The following is a 19,327-nucleotide window of genomic DNA, read 5'->3' on the forward strand; positions in this document are numbered from 1 at the left end:
GGCTAGACGACGGCGAGCAGAAGATCGGAGTTGAAAGAGTTACCGCCGAGGGATGTGGCACTGGAGGAGATAAAGGCGAGAGACAGCGGTACCAATTGGTTTGATGGATTAGGGTTGATCCATTCGTCGACAACTTCGTCACTGGGACCAACGATTCTAAAACCCAATGAGAACGTTGGTCGATGAGGGTAGCGGAGCAGCTAGGCTTCATGGATCTAGGCGCAGGTGACAGGTTAAGCTCGAGATCAACCATTTTTGCAGATTTAGCTTTCAAGCATCTCGTCAATAGCACAACGGGATAGGTTTCATCAAGAGTATCCAGCAGATTAGAGGACCAAATGGGAGAAGAGGTTCTGGGCAGCCTGAAAAGTGGATCTCTGACCACCAAAACCGAAAGCAAAAAGGAAGCGCTGTGGTGGTCGGGAGAGTGACAAAAGGGGACAAAGAGTTTGCGAGATGCGGAACTGAGACAAGAGAATTGGAGGAGCTTAGGTACATCCCGACGCCGGCGAGCAAAAGCTCCACCAGCGTCGGAAAATAGATTCATGAGGATGTCTTCGATTTTCGTGCTTGGGAGAGTTCACGGTTTTTTTTTCTCATTTTCTTATAGCTTTTCTCAGACGACTGCCACTAGATTTTAATGTTTGTTTTTGATAATTAGAAAAAAAATCTTCGAATTAAATATTTGACATTTAACAATCTTCCCTAAATCTCTCCACATTAACTACACGATTAATTACTAAAATAAAACTTTCAAAATATTTAATATCATTTAATTACTACAAAATTATCATTTTTGATATTGCTTTTCTCCATGACTATAATAATTCGATTATAATCATCAAACCGCAGAGATATTTGATAGCATTTAATTACTACAAAATTACAAAATATTTAGACAATAATTCATAAACATATCATAAATAAGATCAACATTAATAATATAAATGGTTTTTTTACGGAGCGGGTTGGCGGGACGTTACTTAATAATAATTGTAAACTATAAAATAAAAATATTTTATAGATAGATATAATTTGCAAACTTTTATGTATACTAACTTTAAAAAATAAATTATTCTCGCGGTGTACCGCGGGTTAAAATCTAAGACAATATATTATTAGAACCAATTACAAGTTCAAAAACAATTATCATGTCTAGAAAATAACAACAATTTTTTTGATATGGTATACATATTAGTTTTAAATTCAAGCAAGAACGAATACAAATTTAAACAAAAGAAAAATACTAAAATTATATTTTATTAAAGTTTCTCACATATAACACATTTATAGTTGATATATATATATATATGTATATATAATTATTATTTTATGATATTAATGAGACCTTAATGTTTACATAGTATTTATTGATTTATCATTTTTTTACATTAGTTCCAATTTTGTACCAATTTTTTTTATTAATTTATAAAGATTATTAATTTATTGAATATTAATTTATAGAGATTTTACTGTAATAGGTCTCTCCTATAAATGAAAAGGCTTTTACAAGTTTTCATAGGTATATCCTTGATCCTAAGTCCATGGATTTGAGTTCTGCAACCTTATACCGAGTAAATTTGCAACACTGATGTGAGAAGATAAAAAGACACAAATATGACTATATGGGCTTCCCACCCGATTTGAGCTTTCCACCCGATTTGAGCTTCGACCAAGTAAAGCTTTTTGAGCGAAGATTTCTTTTAAGTCAAACAGAGCACGTACTTATGTTTGTGTCTTTATCTCTCTGATCTCATCTTTTACAATTACAAAACAAAACAAGTAAAAGAATTTGAACGAAAATTTGGGTTCACCTCTAGGGGTGAGCCCTTATATTCACCTCCTTTTGCATTAACCAATAAAAACATGTCATGTCAAATCCTACTTAATTACATAATAAATTAAAGCTATAATTATAAATCCAAACCGATATATAATCTCGTTTAATTACAAAATCTAAACCCTAATTCTCCTTTGTAAATTCAAACCGCCATTTAAACTCATTTAATCGTAAAAAAAAACTAAACTCTAATCATATCTTGTAAACCCAAACCGACATTTAACCTCATTTAATTACAAAATCTAAATATGTTTATAAACCTAAACCAATATTTAATCCGTTTAATTATAAAATTTAAACTCTAATCGTACTTTCTAAACCCAAACCGATATTTAACCTCGTTTTCTAATAAACCATAATTTCGTTTTAGTAGTAAATTAGATTTTATAATTAAATTAAATTTTTATTATTATTTTTAAGTGCCAAATTTTAATTGGTTAAAATAAACGAGACGAATATAAGGGTTCACCCCTACTACTTTTCAAAGAATTTAGGTCAGCCGTCATCATGAAACGTCAGGAGATAGATCATATCCCCTTTGATCTAACGGTGGAGATTCTCACCAGATTACCAGCCAAATCTCTTATGAAGTTCAAATGCGTTTCCAAGTTATGGTCGTCCATTATCCATAACCAAAGCTTCATCGATTCCTTCTACTCCATTTCCTCAACACGACCACGGTTTATAGTCGCTTTCAGCAACGGTTCATTTCCCAGTGATAAGGAGAAGCGTTTGTTCATCTTCTCGTCCTCACACGAGGGACATGAATCTTCTTCTTCAGTGATAACCAATCTCGATACGACAATACCTTCTCTAACTGTTTCTAATAACCTTGCGTCACGGTGTATTTCCGTCAATGGTTTTATAGCCTGTTCACTTTACACAAGATTCACGATATGTAACCCTAGCACTAGACAAGTCATTGTCTTACCAATCTTACCCTCAGGTCGTGCTCCAGATATGAGAAGCACATGTATAGGGTATGATCCGGTGGATGATCAATTCAAAGCTTTGGCTCTTATTTCTTCTTGCATACCTAATAAAGATAGTACTGTAGAGCACTTGGTGTTGACTCTAAAAGGCGACAAGAAAAATTACTCATGGAGGCAAATCCAAGGAAACAACAACATTCCACCTTATTCCCCTGTGACTATGAGAGTATGCATCAACGGGGTTGTGTATTATGGTGCTTGGACTCCAAGACAAAGTATGAATGCAGTGATCGTTTGTTTTGATGTTAGATCCGAGAAGATAACTTTTATCAAAACACCTAAGGATGTCGTAAGATGGTGCAATGATTCAATTTTGATGGAATATAAAGGGAAGTTAGCTTCCATTGTAAGAAACCGTTATTCTCGTTTCGATACTTTTGATTTGTGGGTGTTAGAAGATATCGAGAAACAAGAATGGTCAAAGCAAACATGTGAGATTCCTCTCTCTGTGTGGGATTCTGTTGAGAACTTTAACATGTCTTTTCCAGGTATTAACAAGTTTGGTGAGATCATTCTAGCACCAACATGCTTGTCAGGCTATCATCTTCGATCCTTCTACATTTTCTATTACCATGTAGAAACAAAGAAGATTAGAAGAGTTAGGCTTGAAGGAATTGCAGATGATGAAAATTTTAGGCGGTGCTATGGAATTGGAAGTGGTCAATGTAACGTCTTTATCTCACCGGAACATGTTGAAACTATAAGGTTTCTGTAATGTTTCTTTATTCAAGGATATGTCATGTTTGCTTCTTTTGTTTACTCACATGTATGTGTTGATTTCTAGGTACCAAACAAATTGGTTTGATACTATGGGATCTTGAACAAAAGAAATGATGTGTTGTCTAAAACACCAGTGATTCATATTTAAGTTGGATGTAGAATCCTTGCTCAAAATTTATGAAATGTTTTCTCTTCTCTTTGCTCTGATTCTTTCTTTTAATCGTTAAATTGATTGGAAATTTTTTACATTTTTATTTGCAACCAAAACATTTTTCCCCAACGTATGGACACAGCTGAGTGATTGTCCTTTTAATATAACCTTGCACCTCAAAGCGCCTAAGGATGTTATTTGCTGGGAAGATGAATCAATTTAGATAGAATACAAAGGGAAGGTAGCTTTCATTGTAAGACACCCTTATGCTGGTTTTCAAAGTTTTGATTTGTGGATGCTAGAGGATGTGAAGACACATGATTGGTCCAAGCAAACATTTGAGCTTCCCTTCTCTTTGCGTTTGGGTACAAATGTGACTTCCCCGGGCACCAACAAGGCTGGTGAAATCATTTTTGCCCCAAAAACTCTGTCACGCGAAGACATCAGAAGAGTTAGGCTCCTAGGAATTGGAAATAATGAAGAATTTAGGAGCCGTTATGGATTCGTAAACGGTTGTTACGTATCTATCTCACCCGAACACATTGCCTCTTTTTAACGTGTGTTCTATGTATTACTTGAAGGATCTTAATGTAACTATGTAAGAGCTTGACAAATTTGTGGGTGTTTTTTTTGCAATCAATATTTAAGCGCTTTTTAACATCATGATGATTTGCATTTGCTGACCTATGGGAATCGTTAGTGTTGCTCTGTTTTTATTTTCTTTTCTAAATTTTCAAAAGTATATAGGAATACTACTTTTCGTTCGCAAAGTGATTGATTACATATACTTCAATGCTTCGCATGTCACTGGATTTTCACTGTGAACAGAAGACTCATCAGTCATCATCAACTAGGTAGTGTGTGGAGTCGTTTGGCTATGTAGGGCCAACCCTTGGCTCTAGATTCGTCTCATTAGTGCTTGGCTAATTGGGCTATTCTTTATTTTGTTAAACCAATTAACAAAAAAATAAAAACAAAGAAAAATCAAATTAGCTTGTTCCTATTGCAAAAGTTAAAAATTTGCAAGTTAATGTCAATGTATCCATAGGTTTACACATACATATCTACCTCTATTTATAACTAAACTATATATTTTCTTGCAGTACTAAATCCTTTATTAAAGGAAGATCGGGTTTTAATATTACTGATTAGGTTTCACTGATTATGAATTTTGTTGTTTATATCCTTTTTGTTGTGAAATGCAACAGCTAACATGCACCCATGCACATGCGTTGTAGTTATCCTTATTTTTTCTGCATTTGATGTTACGTAAAACAACAACAATTAATATTTCTCAAATGGTTTACTTTAAAAAAAATCATATATTTTATCTTTTAATTATTGTTATTATAATTTACATAGCTCCACAGAAGAACGTTTTTATCAAATATTTGATATGTTAATGTAACATTAAGTTGTATTCCACTCTTGCCAGCTAATTATCATTAGGGTATATCTATGCCAAGTCTTGGCAGCTCGCACCATCCCATAAGAAAGAAAAAACATTTTGAGATTATAATAAAGTTATTTATAAAATGATATTTATTACATTTCCTAAATAAGGTGAACTCGTCATGTTATATATTCCGAAAGACAAAGCGAAAAGTTATGATGTGTAATGAATAAACAAACATTTCAATGGAGAATGATGTGTTTATACAAATATATATCTACAAACTACAATGAATAATTTCATTCTCTTATGGCATATGGTGCTATAAACAAACACACTTACCACGCTTGATCCTACAACACATGAACCATGGCTTCTTCAACCCACTCTTACTTCACCACTTTAGCACTAACCCTAATCTTGATCTTTCGTCTCATACCAGAAACCACCGCATCACGCCATCTGAATGGAAAGAATCCGGCGGTAATTGGAGTTACCACTACTAGCGAGAAATACATTGTTCCTACGCCGTTACCACCGTTTTTACGACCCTTTTTCCCACCGTTACAGTTTGCCGCTGCACCGTTCGGAGGGAATATCCCACAACCACCGTTACCTTCACCACCTCCAACATTTCTACCGTGTCTCCCAGGTTTCAAGTTTCCTCCCTTTCAGTCCCGAAAGCCTACGCCGCCGTAATCGTATATACGTTGACGGCATCAAGTCTAAAACTGTAATGAAATATTAAACTATCTACTTTAATGTATTATCTATCTCTATATATCACCGTTGATCATCTATAAATAATTGATGGTAATATCATGGTATGAAACTGTAATAAAGATCACTGGTGTAGTAATTAATAAATTGAATAAATACTATGTTAGATATCTATTAGTTTTCCATTGTTTCGAAAAGAGATATCTTACGTTTTGATTCAAATGAGTTTTTAATTTATGTCCAACAATGTTAAGGAGAATAACAAACAAAACATGATTTTCCAAAGTTTTGATTTATGGATATTAGAGGATGTGAAGACACATGATTGGCCCAACCTAACATTTGAGCTTCCTTTCTCTTTGGGGTCGGGTACAAATATGACTCCCCCGGGCACGAACAAGGCTGGGGTTGTGTTCAATATTCATAACGAGTAGAGCTGTTTTGACAGTAGCAGCAGATAATGCATTGTATACGGCATGTAAGCAATTGTGTTCAATATTCATAACTATATAATCACTTTGGTGGTGGAGAAATCAGAGAGAATTGCAAAAATTCAAAGGTGGTTCCTTTTTTTTTTTTTTTTGCTCTCTTCTGGCCTTCAAGGAGTCTCCTTTTCAACACAAAGTCTCGGTTTTATCACTTAACCAAACCGGAAAACCGGTTTAACTAATCCATCCTCTTAATAATTTAACTAAAGAGGTATATAAATAAAGAAAGAAGAACAGAGTTCTTCTTCATTGTTGAAGAATCCTAACGAACTCAAAAAGATTCTCTCTCATTCTGTTACAACTTCGCCGCCGATTTGAATCTCCGATGGCCACCTCAAGCCATCTCTTTCTCCTCTTCCTCATCACCACCGTCACATTCCTCACTTCCGCCGCTTCTCCAGCGTATCTCACGTCCCAAGATCACCAACACGCCGACAGAATCATCGAAGCAATGATCGGAGCCGGAGATTTCCGTGACTGGGCCGCAGATTTTCTCTCCGCCGTCGATGACCAATTCGGTATCCCTCTCTCCGCCACTATCTTCATCCCAAGCGATTTCGACTCCGCTGATATCTCCTCCTCCTCTTCCTCCACCACTGGCAACAACAACGCTAATCCCCGTCGTCTCTCCGTCGCTTACCACATCGTACCTCAACGACTCTCCTTCACAGATCTTCGTCTCTTCAAACCACTCTCTCGTCTTCCGACTCTTCTCCCCGGAAACACAATCGTCGTCACTAACAACTCTGTTCCCGGTTACGCACTCGACGGCGTTCTTGTCTCTGAACCGGATCTTTTCCTCTCTTCTTCAATTGCTATTCACGGCGTTGCTTCGTCTCTTGATTTCTCACGTTACGGCGATTTTGGTACCGGTGATACTACTTTAGCTGATAGTCTCCGTCCTTGGCCTTTTCAGCCTTCTAGTCGCCGTCGTCATCCCGATGGATCCAACAGTGACACCAATCAAACCTCTGCTTCTGCATCCACAGTACATTTCTCAACTGGCTCGTTCTTGCTTCCATTGGCGACTCTGGCTCTGTTCTGACTCAACATTCCGGCGACTTTTTCCGGCGAAGTAACCGTCAAGATTCCACTAACGGCGTGAAATATCTCTTTTTTGTCTTTACAAGATTTTTTAGACTCAAAGTCTAATTTTTTTCAAGATTTTGTGAAACTCTGTTACATAATGTAAAGTTTTTCACATTAAGCAATAGCAAATTTTCTTGATTTTTGAAAGAAGAATTTCTATTATTATGACTTTTCTTTTCTAGTTTACACTTCACTAACGCTAAGGTTAGGTTATTTGTTCTTGCTATGATAAATAAGAACAAAAGATTATGAATAATAAATGCCCCCAAAACAAAAAAAAAAAATCAGAAAGAAATTTCTTCTCTCTATCTATCTAAAAGATATGTCATTGTTGTTTCTGTTGTTGTTGTTGGTCTCGGAGTTGGTACAGTCTTTTTTGTTTACATCAAATCTACTCCGAAAAGTTTTCCTTTGGTTAAACTTGCGGAACAGTTTGATGATATGAAGTGATCTTTTGAGTCTGATGAAGTTTGGTTCTTGTGGTTCCAGTACTCAACTAGTCGATGGTTTGGGTCAAGAGCTTCAATGGCCTGTAGAGAAGCGTTAAGTTGTGTAAGAGTTAACATCATGAATAGCTTTTTAATGAAGAAGAACAAGGCTTGGATTTAGATTTCTTACCTGAACTATAGAGGGTGAGAGGAAACCAAACATTTGAAGCCCGTTGATACTCTCAAACTGTGGTAAAATAGGAAGACCAAGACTTGTTGATGTATCTTTAACTCTCCGCATCACCATTTCCCAGCATTGTTGTGCAGAGACATTGAAGAAGCTCTCGTCTGGAGATTCTTCCAGAGTAACCCTGAACAATGGACCCATGAGTCCTGCATCCAAAACCTCAGAGATGTAATTGCTCATTCTTGTTGGATCAAGAACATTGTAGAACTTGACACGACTCCTGAATCCTGTTAAAGTTGTAAAACAAACATCAACAACCATTTCAGCAAATTTGATCAAGTAACATTAACAAAAGAGCATTTCAAAGATAGTACCTTTTGGGAATATAGCATACTTATTGCACCAAAGCTTTCCAAAAATCAAGAACCCGAGGTTTATAGGCTCGACCGATACACCAAGGTTCTCTGAGGCGGTTAACTCGCCGCCACTAGTGCTGGCTTCTTCTTTAACGTCTTCTTGATAATCCATCTCTAAGTCAATGTTCAGATCAAAAGAACCTTCCTTTAACTTCTTCTCCTCACTGATAACTGAACTAGTCTTTGTCTGATCTTCATCACTATGTTCAATGCCTAAAACCTTGGAAGCCCATATCTTTAAATCATCTGATTCCCCTTCCAATGCTCTGACCAACGAGCTTAACTCATCCATTGTGTACCGGAGAAGAATAAATCCATCTTTCACATCACATGAACAAAGATCATCTGCATGTTTAAGGCACGCGTATTCTTCGGGAGAGCACTTGCAGCCAGAAGCCGAGAGATGCAAATCATAAAAGCATGAGAAACATTCCCTTTCACAGTTTGAATCAAAGTCCTTCTCCATCTTCTTCAAGCTTGAAGAATCCCTACCAAGAGCTGTAATTCTCCCCTCTTCCATTTGTAACCGAGCCTGTCAATATTTTCAAAACAAATGAACCAAAGTAAGCATTAGAAAGTGAAAACTATATTCAGTATCATGACTCAAGTAGTATCTGTTTTTCGTTACTTGTATCGCGTTGGTAAGTGTCCCGTTCTTCCCACAGAAACTCTTCCATCTCAAATTTGTTGTATTTTCCTTTCCCTCAGAAGCTGAGAGTTCCCAAAGAGCCTTCACCGCTTCATAAGCTGCTCCAAGAAGAAGCTTGTCGTGAGACAGAGAAGTCTTCCTTGTCTCTTTACTATATAGTTCCACAGCGTTCTGTCCATGAGCCAACCAATCAACCGGAGCCACATTAACCGCTTCTGCGCAGTTGAAACCGCAGTTGAATCCAGCATGATACGCCCTCGGGAATGTCAATACATACTCCCCTGAATTCTGCACGACCCGGTAAGCCTGGACTCCCTCATCTTTCAGTATTGAAGGAGAAAACTGAGTAACCAGGCCATGTAGTAGATCAGGCTGTTCTTCGAACAAGTCAGGTAAATGTTTCCTCATCGCCTTCTCGAGAGCGGTTGCATTGCTTCCTGGAACACCATACCATACTTTTGGCTCCCCAAAGTGATGATAGTTAAGTGAATATAAATGATGGTCCTCCACATGCTGTTCAAGACAAAGAAATATCACATCAAACATCCAAACATTAGAGAAAAAATGTTTATAATAAAATCAAAGAGTGAAAGTGTACTTACCCAACAAAATGATGAAAAACACATTCCCACATATAGCCATGGAACTAGAACTCCGGATATGTCACAATCTTCAAAAGAGAGTACAGAGCCAGGAAGCCGTGGTAAGTTATTCAAGTTCCAGCCAGATAATGTGTACTGCTCCATATCGCTACCGGTAAACTTCTCGGCTCTTTTATAAAACCCGCTTCCAAGCACCCCATTCTCCAAGTCAGCTCCATAGTAAACCTCCACTTCATCTGTTGGTTGCTCAACTATCCGCCAGTATTCCCCTTCTATATCATCCACAGACGGTGTCCATTTTACTATATCTCCACCAGAGTCTTTCTTTTCAAAGTACGAGTCTTTAAAATGCAGAGCATATTTCTCAAACTCATCAAGAGTGAAGTCTGAACCAGAATTGAAACCAAACTTCTCCTCAGCCTCGGGTGATGAAGTCGATTCAGCGGGAGAAGAACCAGATCGTCTCTTAGACGAACCCATTCTCGAGTTTCTTCTCCGTTTCCGCTTTCTACTCTTCGGTTTCTTCTTCATCGGCTCACGGTTCTGAAGCAGGTCTACGGTTTGAATCCGAGTAGGAAACTTTGTCTGCTCCCATATACTCTTCTCCTTAAGCCGGCAAGGAGGCTTCCATGTCGATGGTGGGATGATTCGACAGATACCATACGGCTCTGCTAGTGGACGTATCTTCTCGATATACGCAAGTGGATCTACAAACTCCTGATAACCAATAAAGAGGGAAATTAACGAACAAGAACTCAAAAACATCAACAAAAGATCATGGAAACAACAAAGCAATTAGTACCTCTAGTGATGGAGTGAATACGGGAGCGTCATTGATAATTGGCCTCTGTGCTTCATCAGGTAACCATCTAGCAACAACCTTTAACATATACAAAAAAAAAAACATTATGTAAGAACAAAACTTGTTTCAAGATTTATATAAGTTTTTGGATTCTGCATCAGATTACATCATATTACCTTCCGATGACGTGGACTACTAGGTTGTTCCATGATAGTGTCTTTGTCCTTATCCTTGTCTGGAGGATGATTCTTCAAAGACATATCCTGTATATTAAAAACACACATAAATTTATTTTTAGAGAAGAACAACAAATATATGAATATGTGTTTGATTAAACAGACCTAGAAACTATAATCAGCGTTACAAAGATCAAGCATAAACAACAAAACTAGTCTATAATTCAAAGACGAAGAGGATCTATGATCAGTGATTAGGTAATTTGCCAAATCAAGTAAACAAACGAGATCCGGAAAACAAAAGACTCTATACAAATCTATGATGAATAAAAACCAAACATCAATACTGTTTTTGATTCAAGGTTACATAATCTTCAGTAATTAACCATAAACAAACAAGAAAAACAGTAATTAATCGATTGAGACACGAATTAAACATCGAAAAACTCACCTCTTTGATCTCAGATTCTAATGGAGGATTTTCCATATGAATTGAAAAATCAATACTACTCAAAGCAGATTTTGTAAGCTAAAAGTTTTCTTCGATTGAGAGCCAATGAAACTGAGAAAAAAAAAAAAGATAAGAAAACGATGTTATCAACAAAAACAAATATCGATATATCAAAATAAAGAGAAGTTAAAAAAAAAAAAAGTTCCTAACCCTAATTGAATTCACAAACAGAGGAACAATAACAAGAACATCAAAAATCACAGATATTTAAATTCATGAAAATCAATCTTTTTTTACCTATCAAAGGAGAAAAAGCTTGAAAGTTTTTTGGTTCTTTTGTTTTGGCCCAATTAATGCTATAAGAATTGAATTCGCAGTTAAAGTTAGAAATACCCAAATCTGGGAAAATTTAAGAAAGAGATTTAATTGACCTAGTAGTAACGACGAATAAGAAGGAACACATTATAAAACAAAACAAACCGAACTTAACCACGATAAGGAACTTAAAAATATTATTTACTACAAAATTACAAAAGAGGTTTAAAAAAAAAAAGGAAAAGTCGAGAAGGAGATTACCACAAACGAACGGCTGAGATTTCGAGAAGAAGAAGAAGTGTATTTGAGATTATCTCTGATGATGTTATACGAATCTTCTTTTTTTTTCTATCAAATATTATATAATTTTAGATAAAAAAAATAAAAACCATGAAAATTGAAGTATGTGAATATTTAAAAATAAGAGATTGAGACAGAGAAAAGACAAGAGAGTGATTTGAAGTAAAGAATCTGGAGAAACGAGGAAGTTAGAGAACACCCGCCAAAGAAAACGCACTCTCAAGAGTTTTTAACGGATCAGCGTTTGATCACCACACCGTACCGTACGATGATCTAATATTTATGCGGAAAATACTGAATTACCCTCAGCTTTCTGTTTATTTTACGGTTCTATGCCATTTGTTGTTCTTCCGTGATCGTTCGTCGAACGTCGTCTTTGGTTTTAGGTTTCTCTCCGCGTCGGAAAAGTAAAGAGTTTGACCGTTTCGTTTTTTTATCCAAAACGCGTCGTTTTAAAGGAAATGGAGATGAAAGTTTCATTATTTCGTCCCCGTAATTTAGTATTTATTATTTTTTGTAGCTATACTTTTGAGATAGATCAGAAAGTACAGAGAAGTCAAATTGTAGAATAAAAATAAGGTTCTTGAATCTTATTAGAAATAAAATAAATCACGACAAAAACATCTCCACATGAGAGTTTGATCAACTGAGGAAAACTAAAAGAAACAAAATGTGTAAAACAAAAGAAAGATGCAAATTTGTGGTACTTTTAATCAAGTCTTGTGTTGTACTTTCAATCGATTAGAGACGAATCTTCTTGTTTCCTGCTTCTTCTGTCTTGTCTTGTTCTACTTCTACTACTCTCTTTGTTGCAACCATTCTCACCTAACAAAACACAACCAAAAAGCACAATGTTTCAAAAAACGTTTCAAGAATCAATTACAAGCACCTCAAAAGGCAAAAGAATTGTATATAATCTTACAGTTTCAGCTACAGAATCATCAGGGTATTCAACTACAATGATCTCAGGCTTTTGCTGCAAAAAGGGGTAAAAGCACTTTATTATTATAAAGAAAGTAGCTAGTACATTTTAAGAGAAAGAGAGAGATAAGATTTAACATTTACTCACATTGAAAGAAGAACTCGCAGTTGATTCAGTTTCAGCAGTTGCTGCACGGTTCCTCCGCTGGTAAACTCGAGGAGGAACAATCCGGTTAACTTGCGGAGGAACCTCGTTAGCTGGACGAGGAACAACTCGGTTAACTTGCGGAGGAACCTCGTTAACTTGACGAGGAACAACTTGGTAAAATGTCGAAGGATCTTGGTTAACTTGAGGAACTCCGTTACGACAAGGAACAAGGTGGTAAGTTTGAGGAAGATCCTTGTTAACTTGAGGAATAGGAACAACTTGGTAACTTCGCGGACCATCTTGGTTATCTTGAGGAGGAGCTACCCCGTTACCTTGAGGAGGAACAATCCGGTAAACTTGCGGAGGACGAGCTTGGTTCTCTGGACGAACCCCATAAGTTCTTCCAAACTAAACCAAAAACAAACATTATAGTTATTTGAAGAAATTTACAAACAGTATTTAAATCATAAGAGAAAATCAAAGACATTACAGTTGGAATATTGATATGTTTGCACTCAGAACATTTCACAGTTTTATCACGTTTTTGATGAACGACGCTCACTGGACATCCGCCACACACAAGCATTGTAAAATTGTCTAAAGAACATTTTTATGAAACAAAAGATGAGATTAGACAAATCAGAACCATAGATCCAATTTTTGAACTAAACAAAAAAAAATTTAAGTTTCTTGATTTTTTTCAAGAACACATACTTGGCACAGGACGTGAGATAGTACAACAAGGACATCTCGCTGTTTTTGCTGTGCTGTTTCTAAAAGATAAGTTAGCTTTGCAGCTTTTACATGCAAACTTATCCGCGATCCAGTTTCCTATAGTAATAACCAAATCAAAATGTTAAAAAATAGTTCGAGAAAATAAAAAAAAATCTATAACAAAAGAGATTTGTTCTTTATATATTTTACCGAGAGTAGGAGTAAATTGAACGTGACAATTTGGACATTCGATTATTTTTCCTCCAGTATCAAGCTCAGCAAAAACAATTCTTTCGGTACGTTTCGCTAGGTAATAGTTAATTCTTTCTTCCAGTATAGCTCTTTCATGGTCTTTCATAGCTCTGAGAGAACACGCAAACAAAAAAGATTTAAAGATAGATATAATAATAATCTTGAAACATTGAAGAGAAGATCAAAGGATTTTTTACCTTGCTGAGGAAGAAGATGAGAAGAGAGTTGTGATATGAAAAGAGATAAAGAGTCTTTGTTGGTCTTTTAAGTAGCCACGAACAGTTACGAAGGTACGTTTTTTTTCATCTCTTCATTTATAAGATTTACTTTTAAATACATTTAACATTTTTTTGTTTTAAAGGGTTTTAAAATACATTAAGTTGTATATATTTATATCCATTTTCGATAATTTCCCTAAGAGGATGAATAGACGAATCGGTGCAAGAGAAGATGTTGTCGATATTAGGCGATTCGGAAAATTCATCGAAGATGTTGTCGATATTAGGCGATTCGGAAAATTCATCGAACCGATGGTAGTCAAGAACGACAATCATATAAGATTAGAATTAATTCTAAAGAAGGAAGACAATGTACTTTGATTCATTAGCGAATAAGGCTTTCATTGCAAAAGCATTGTGTATATTCATTTCTTTACCACTCATGGTTAGGATTAATAGACATTCTCGCTGATTGTTTGGTTTGATATGAAATTATGAATAAATGTCTTATACGTTACATCATTTTATTGTAACTCTTGATTTACTCATTCGGTTTTATCATAGAAGTCATTTATAAAGACTTGTTTAAAGTTTTATTTATCAAATGCTTCTTACACATTCAGACCAAATCGAGAGATGTAAAATGTTCCAACGGTACATAAGATCATATGAAATCCCTTTTGGTGGAAAAAAAAAACGAACCAGGGGAATCAAACCGCCATTTTCAAACGTTTCTAGAGTCTTTCCAGATCATAAGTCTGTTAAAAGAGTCTAAAAAAAACTGAGCAAAAGCTTGGATCATATGTACAGAGGAAAAATCCTAAGATTATTAAGAAGAAAGCAAACCAAAATCCAAACTAAATCGAACACAAAGCAATAATTCTAATGGAGAGGGAGAATTCAGCAAATGCAGCTATCTAGTGTAGAGGCCATTGCAGTAGCCGTTATTATATCTTACATCAGCCAAGCCATTGGGAGATTTCTTGGAAGTTCCATTGATGAAAATGTTTGTTGGACCGTTACTAATCGAATGTTGATGAGCAGAAGCTGGATTCAGGACTGTGTCTAACTCGCCACACGATGCTGCAATGAGCCCTGCAATAAGAAGAGTGTGTAAAAGATTGTTTAAAAGACTTGAGTTGAGTTCAGATAACTGAACTTAAGAAAAGGCTTCACACCTAAAAACAGAGGAGAAGCTTTCCCGGGTCTGGATTTGAACTCGGGGTGGAATTGAGCACCGATAAAGAAAGGATGGTTTGGAAGTTCAATGATCTGCCATATCAGTACAAGATTAGTCAAGGATTTAAATTGGAAGCAAATGGATTTAAACTAGAGCATGGTTTAAAGATTAAAACAGACCTCCATGCGTTTGCCAGTTTCATCTTTCGCAGCGAAAGAAAGACCGGCCTTCTCAAGGCGTTCAACCATGTCCGGATTCACCTACGAGAATTGTGTATGCGTATAAGAACTCCACTTTTGTCATATTCACTGGTTAGTATGAATGTGTATACAAATCCATACCTCGTATCTGTGACGATGCCTCTCATCTACAAAGCTTTTGTTCTCGTATCTATAAGAACCAGGTAGACAGAATCATGCTAAGTAATCTATAGCATTCATCTGTAGGACCAACGAAGTTAAATATAAGATGAATGGTTCTTACAGTTTTGCAGATTTGCTGTCTTTGACATTGAAGATGGATTTTCTTGATCCTAAGCGCATAGTGCCTCCCATATGAGTTTTAGAACCCTAAACCCACCAAGCATGAAAATATATTAAAATCAAGAAAGACAGTAACGAAAGTACATTTTAAGTATAGAAACAGAGAATCTAAGAACCTCGGGCATGAAAATGATGCAAGGATGTTTGGTTTCAGGGTTAAATTCTGTGCTGTTTGCGTCTTGCAAGCTTAGAACTGATCGTGCAAACTCGATGACAGCAATCTGCATTCCAAGACAAATACCGAGGAACGGGATTTTGTTTTCACGTGCATACTTTGCAGCAAGAATCTTCCCTTCCACTCCTCTATCACCAAAACCTCCAGGTACAAGAATTCCATCTACACCCTGAAGAAGATACCAATAGAGATGAGCTAAAACACAAGGCTTCTCATGATTAAAGTTGTAAAATGGCAAACGTTTCAAACCTTTAGCAACTTCCAAGCAGCTTTATACGCATCTGGATTCTGCTTATACGAAACAAAACAAAAAATGACTCTGCATTAAGATCTGTGAATAAGTAAAAACATAGTTGTGTAATCAAAAGACAGTCACAGTACCTCTTTCTCAGTTTCTTTTTCGAGATCACAAGCTGGAACCCAATCAACTACGAGCTTTTTGCGACAAGCCACAGAAGCATGTAAGAGAGCCTAAACAAGTTATCCAAATGTGAGAACCGAGGCAAGGAAATCATTTTGTTATCCAGACACTATCCACTGAGAGGTAATGAGTAATATCTACCTTTAAGACAGAGAGATAAGCATCAGAGAGGCCTGTATATTTCCCCACAACAGCGATTCTCACCTGTAAAATAATTTGATGCGTTAAGAAATATATGTACAGGTTACGGTTTCTAAAGAGTAACTGAGAGCTGAGACCCACCGGCACATGTAAATTGTCACATAATTCAGCTCTGGAAGTCCATTCCCCTAGAGAAGGCTCATTAAGAATACTGTTTCATAAACAATTCAAGATCAGTTCCAATCCATTTCAGTCGCAAATCAAGCAAGAAAACAAAAGACAAAACAAGACACAATACATACCTAGCAAGATTGAGCACTTTTGAGATTGCCAGATGAGCTTTCTGATCCTGTACAAGTAAATATGTTGTCTTAATGATTTATAAAAACCAATGTAATAACTACAAATAGTTTTAGTTGAGAAAAGATACCTTTAGCAACAAAGGAATACGCCAAATGTTGGGAACATCATAGAGAGTGAAGATATACTCAAGCTGAAACAAGAACCGTAAGCTGGTAATTAAAGAGATTTCAAGTAAAGAACATAACAACATGAGACAAAAGGCAGAATCTTACCGGGACATGGCAAAACTGAGCTAGTTTTTCTTTCACATTATCTTCAAGTGGCTACATGAAGCAAAAGGTTGAGACTTTTATATCAGAACAAGAATCTAATACAAACGTTTCTGAATGAAACAGATTTAAAGTCAAGATGGAGATGCAAGCAAACAAAGGAACCTTTGTGCTCCTACAAGCTAAGATATCCGGCGTCAAGCCCAATCCTCGTAGCCCCTTGACACTATGCTGTGTCGGCTTAGTTTTCTGAAAGAACACACAAAAACAAACCAAGATAATGTAAACATAGTATCATATGCTGTCACATCATGGCTGCTTCATTTCAGGAAAAGATTTATACCTGTTCACCAACAACATTAAGCACAGGCACGAGGCTGACATGGACCAGACAGAAATTCCCTGGGCCTGAACTCAACCACCAACCAAAAGATGCAGTAGTTAATTTCATCATATCCACAAAATCCACTTTTCTTTTCTTTTGGATTCAATGGTATGAGGAAAAAGATACTTACCTACACGGTAAGAGAATTGACCAAGCGCCTCGATAAAAGGCGCGGATTCAATATCACCTGCAAACACAAACAATCTCTGTTTACACAGAAGAAGCAAAAACAATAGACCAAAAAAAAAGAATCCAGTTTTTTTTTGTATACCTATTGTTCCACCTAATTCAATAACGCAAACATCAGCAGGATCCTCTTCTCCATCAACAGGAATAACCGCAACTCTCTCGATCCAATCTTGAATTGCATCAGTGACATGAGGAACAACCTAAAAATCATAACAACCAAAACACTTTTTAAGACTTACAAGAAACCAACACCAGAGAAAGAGATAAGTTGAAGAAAGGTACCTGAACAGTCTTTCCCAAATAATCTCCTTTCCTCTCTTTAGCAATAACATGCTGTGACCCAGACATAGAAGTGTATAAGAAGATTTAGTAAACCTAACTCATCAATCAAACCACCAAATTAGTTGAGATCTAATTCTTCTTACCTGATAAATTTTCCCAGTAGTGATGTTATTGTCTCTTGTTAATTTGATATCTAGAAACCTTTCGTAGTTTCCAAGATCAAGATCCACCTTTTTCCCAAAAAAGACTCAAAAGTTCTCAAAAGCTGAAGACTTGTAAGTTTTTTCAAAAAGTTACGAAAGAAAAAAAAGTCATATTTATTTACCTCACCACCATCGTCCAAGACAAAAACTTCACCGTGTTCAAATGGAGACATAGTTCCAGCATCAGTGTTCAGATAAGGATCTGAAAGATTGAGTGCTTCGTAAGCAAATAAACATCACTTGAGAGAAGAGTAACATAGAAGTAAAAGTAGTAAAGTACCGATTTTGATAGAAGTAACTCGAAGACCACAAGCTTTAAGGAGAACACCAATACTACTTGCTGTTACTCCTTTCCCTAATCCACTCACAACACCTCCTGTTACAAGCACGTACTTCATCTTCTTCCTACTGATTTTTAAAATCGAATAATATCAACTAATCCTGCAGAGATATCACCAACCAAAATCAGTCAACAACAATCTAGAAACCAGAAACTGAGAAAGCGTGAAGCTTTTGAGAAATGCTTAACAGAGAGAGAATTTGGATTTTTCTAGATTTAACATCTCTTTATCGCAGAATCAGAAACAGGGGATGACCAAAAAGATTAAAAAATAAAAACTTATTGGTTCAAATCAGTATTCAAATAGAGCAAAAGCTGTTGCATTATCATTTGTATCAAACCCAGAAGACACAAGAGTATGAACCAGAGATAGAAACAGAGAGTGAAAGAGAGACCTGAGAGTAAACCGGCGGTTGTATTTTCCGGCGGCTCTGGATTTACAATCTCTGTTTAAAGAACAAAAGAGTCTGTCTTTATTTGTGGGTTTATCGGATAAGGATAAAGGGCGGCGAGAAAAGTGTGAAAACGATGGAGTAGAGAGAGAGAGAATGAAAAAAACGAAAAGAGAGAAGAATGGTTTTTCTTTCTTGTTTAGGCTCACGCCATTGACGACGGAAGCGGTTTTATAAAGGGGAAGAGAGAAACACAGTAAAGGCAATTTGCAGCAGAGAAGCGCCTCTCTCAAAACCCCAATGTAAACCCTCCACCTATTTTTTATTTTTATAATATTGTGTTTTCTATATTTGGATTGTTTCTGTATATTTGCGGATACGACCAAATTTTTTATAGTTAATTTACCTTCTATAAAACCATTATGAAGATGTAAACAAAGTTATTTTAATCACTAATGTAATCATTACTAAATAATTTATTAGTTTTATTTGTGATATCATATGATAGTAATTGTACTTAGCAAATTTATTGT

The 19,327-nt window shown here is 36.2% G+C and overlaps 6 protein-coding genes across 11 annotated transcripts; 3 read left to right on the forward strand and 3 right to left on the reverse strand.

Annotated features, from left to right (window-relative positions):
- Positions 1 to 2,347: 2,347 nt before the first annotated feature.
- Positions 2,348 to 3,701, forward strand: AT1G30790 (F-box and associated interaction domains-containing protein; the record flags this gene model as incomplete). Its single annotated transcript, NM_102815.2, has 1 exon — positions 2,348 to 3,701. One exon carries the CDS (start codon positions 2,348 to 2,350, stop codon positions 3,545 to 3,547), a length of 1,200 nt encoding a protein of 399 aa, NP_174365.1. The 3' UTR covers positions 3,548 to 3,701.
- Positions 3,702 to 5,318: 1,617 nt separating this feature from the next.
- Positions 5,319 to 6,031, forward strand: AT1G30795 (Glycine-rich protein family). Its single transcript, NM_102816.2, has one exon. It carries the CDS (start codon positions 5,466 to 5,468, stop codon positions 5,793 to 5,795), a length of 330 nt encoding a protein of 109 aa, NP_564363.1. The 5' UTR covers positions 5,319 to 5,465; the 3' UTR covers positions 5,796 to 6,031.
- A 368-nt stretch (positions 6,032 to 6,399) lies between these two features.
- On the reverse strand, positions 6,400 to 11,927 carry JMJ18 (Transcription factor jumonji (jmj) family protein / zinc finger (C5HC2 type) family protein; the record flags this gene model as incomplete). 3 transcript variants are annotated; one of them, NM_001198189.1, is made up of 10 exons in its annotated part: positions 11,681 to 11,927; positions 11,402 to 11,460; positions 11,105 to 11,215; positions 10,654 to 10,740; positions 10,478 to 10,555; positions 9,676 to 10,392; positions 9,053 to 9,586; positions 8,383 to 8,956; positions 8,012 to 8,295; positions 7,538 to 7,923 (listed from the first exon to the last, which is right to left on the reverse strand). In NM_001198189.1, exons 3-10 carry the CDS (start codon positions 11,138 to 11,140, stop codon positions 7,774 to 7,776), a joined length of 2,460 nt encoding a protein of 819 aa, NP_001185118.1. In that variant the 5' UTR covers positions 11,141 to 11,215; positions 11,402 to 11,460; positions 11,681 to 11,927. The 3 variants fall into 3 exon arrangements, with proteins under 3 accessions (NP_001319118.1, NP_001185118.1, NP_174367.6); NM_001332929.1 differs by lacking the exon at positions 11,681 to 11,927 and having other exon boundaries at positions 6,400 to 7,923; positions 11,402 to 11,603; NM_102818.7 differs by lacking the exon at positions 11,402 to 11,460 and having other exon boundaries at positions 7,774 to 7,923.
- Positions 6,558 to 7,734, forward strand: AT1G30800 (Fasciclin-like arabinogalactan family protein). Its single transcript, NM_102817.2, has one exon. It carries the CDS (start codon positions 6,630 to 6,632, stop codon positions 7,347 to 7,349), a length of 720 nt encoding a protein of 239 aa, NP_174366.1. The 5' UTR covers positions 6,558 to 6,629; the 3' UTR covers positions 7,350 to 7,734.
- Positions 11,928 to 12,282: 355 nt separating the features above from the next.
- AT1G30814 (uncharacterized protein) lies at positions 12,283 to 14,362 on the reverse strand. 4 transcript variants are annotated; one of them, NM_001332930.1, is made up of 8 exons: positions 13,952 to 14,362; positions 13,713 to 13,864; positions 13,503 to 13,619; positions 13,279 to 13,385; positions 12,936 to 13,196; positions 12,789 to 12,890; positions 12,642 to 12,695; positions 12,283 to 12,544 (listed from the first exon to the last, which is right to left on the reverse strand). In NM_001332930.1, the coding sequence occupies exons 2-8, from the start codon at positions 13,858 to 13,860 to the stop codon at positions 12,461 to 12,463; spliced, it is 873 nt and encodes a 290-aa protein (NP_001322833.1). In that variant the 5' UTR covers positions 13,861 to 13,864; positions 13,952 to 14,362; the 3' UTR covers positions 12,283 to 12,460. The 4 variants fall into 4 exon arrangements, with proteins under 4 accessions (NP_001322833.1, NP_001031120.1, NP_001117392.1 ...); NM_001036043.2 differs by having other exon boundaries at positions 12,789 to 13,196; NM_001123920.1 differs by lacking the exon at positions 13,952 to 14,362 and having other exon boundaries at positions 12,789 to 13,196; positions 13,713 to 13,917.
- A 180-nt stretch (positions 14,363 to 14,542) lies between these two features.
- AT1G30820 (CTP synthase family protein) lies at positions 14,543 to 19,117 on the reverse strand. The gene is made up of 22 exons (NM_102819.4): positions 18,798 to 19,117; positions 18,343 to 18,503; positions 18,185 to 18,264; positions 18,003 to 18,089; positions 17,860 to 17,910; positions 17,660 to 17,777; positions 17,519 to 17,575; positions 17,347 to 17,411; positions 17,169 to 17,252; positions 17,007 to 17,057; positions 16,862 to 16,924; positions 16,734 to 16,780; positions 16,573 to 16,642; positions 16,432 to 16,494; positions 16,251 to 16,340; positions 16,119 to 16,157; positions 15,811 to 16,038; positions 15,636 to 15,721; positions 15,494 to 15,542; positions 15,332 to 15,412; positions 15,151 to 15,244; positions 14,543 to 15,067 (listed from the first exon to the last, which is right to left on the reverse strand). The coding sequence occupies exons 2-22, from the start codon at positions 18,458 to 18,460 to the stop codon at positions 14,886 to 14,888; spliced, it is 1,803 nt and encodes a 600-aa protein (NP_174368.1). The 5' UTR covers positions 18,461 to 18,503; positions 18,798 to 19,117; the 3' UTR covers positions 14,543 to 14,885.
- Positions 19,118 to 19,327: the final 210 nt, after the last annotated feature.

This window comes from Arabidopsis thaliana (assembly GCF_000001735.4).
Source record: "Arabidopsis thaliana chromosome 1 sequence".
NCBI classification, from domain to species: Eukaryota; Viridiplantae; Streptophyta; class Magnoliopsida; order Brassicales; family Brassicaceae; genus Arabidopsis; species Arabidopsis thaliana.

Bases quoted from the DNA above. Each gene is read 5' to 3' on its own strand.
- AT1G30795 (NM_102816.2), top strand. From the start codon at position 5,466: ATGGCTTCTTCAACCCACTCTTACTTCACCACTTTAGCACTAACCCTA.
- AT1G30800 (NM_102817.2), top strand. From the start codon at position 6,630: ATGGCCACCTCAAGCCATCTCTTTCTCCTCTTCCTCATCACCACCGTC.
- AT1G30814 (NM_001036043.2), bottom strand. From the start codon at position 13,860: ATGAAAGACCATGAAAGAGCTATACTGGAAGAAAGAATTAACTATTAC. The intron at 12,696-12,788 runs GTGAGTAAATGT...CCCTTTTTGCAG, and splicing joins CTGCGAGTTCTTCTTTCAAT to CAAAAGCCTGAGATCATTGT. The intron at 12,545-12,641 runs GTAAGATTATAT...GTGTTTTGTTAG, and splicing joins ATGATTCTGTAGCTGAAACT to GTGAGAATGGTTGCAACAAA.
- AT1G30820 (NM_102819.4), bottom strand. From the start codon at position 18,460: ATGAAGTACGTGCTTGTAACAGGAGGTGTTGTGAGTGGATTAGGGAAA. The intron at 18,090-18,184 runs GTAAATAAATAT...TTTGGGAAAAAG, and splicing joins TCTTGGACGATGGTGGTGAG to GTGGATCTTGATCTTGGAAA. The intron at 16,158-16,250 runs GTACTGTGACTG...TCGTATAAGCAG, and splicing joins AAAAAGAAACTGAGAAAGAG to AATCCAGATGCGTATAAAGC.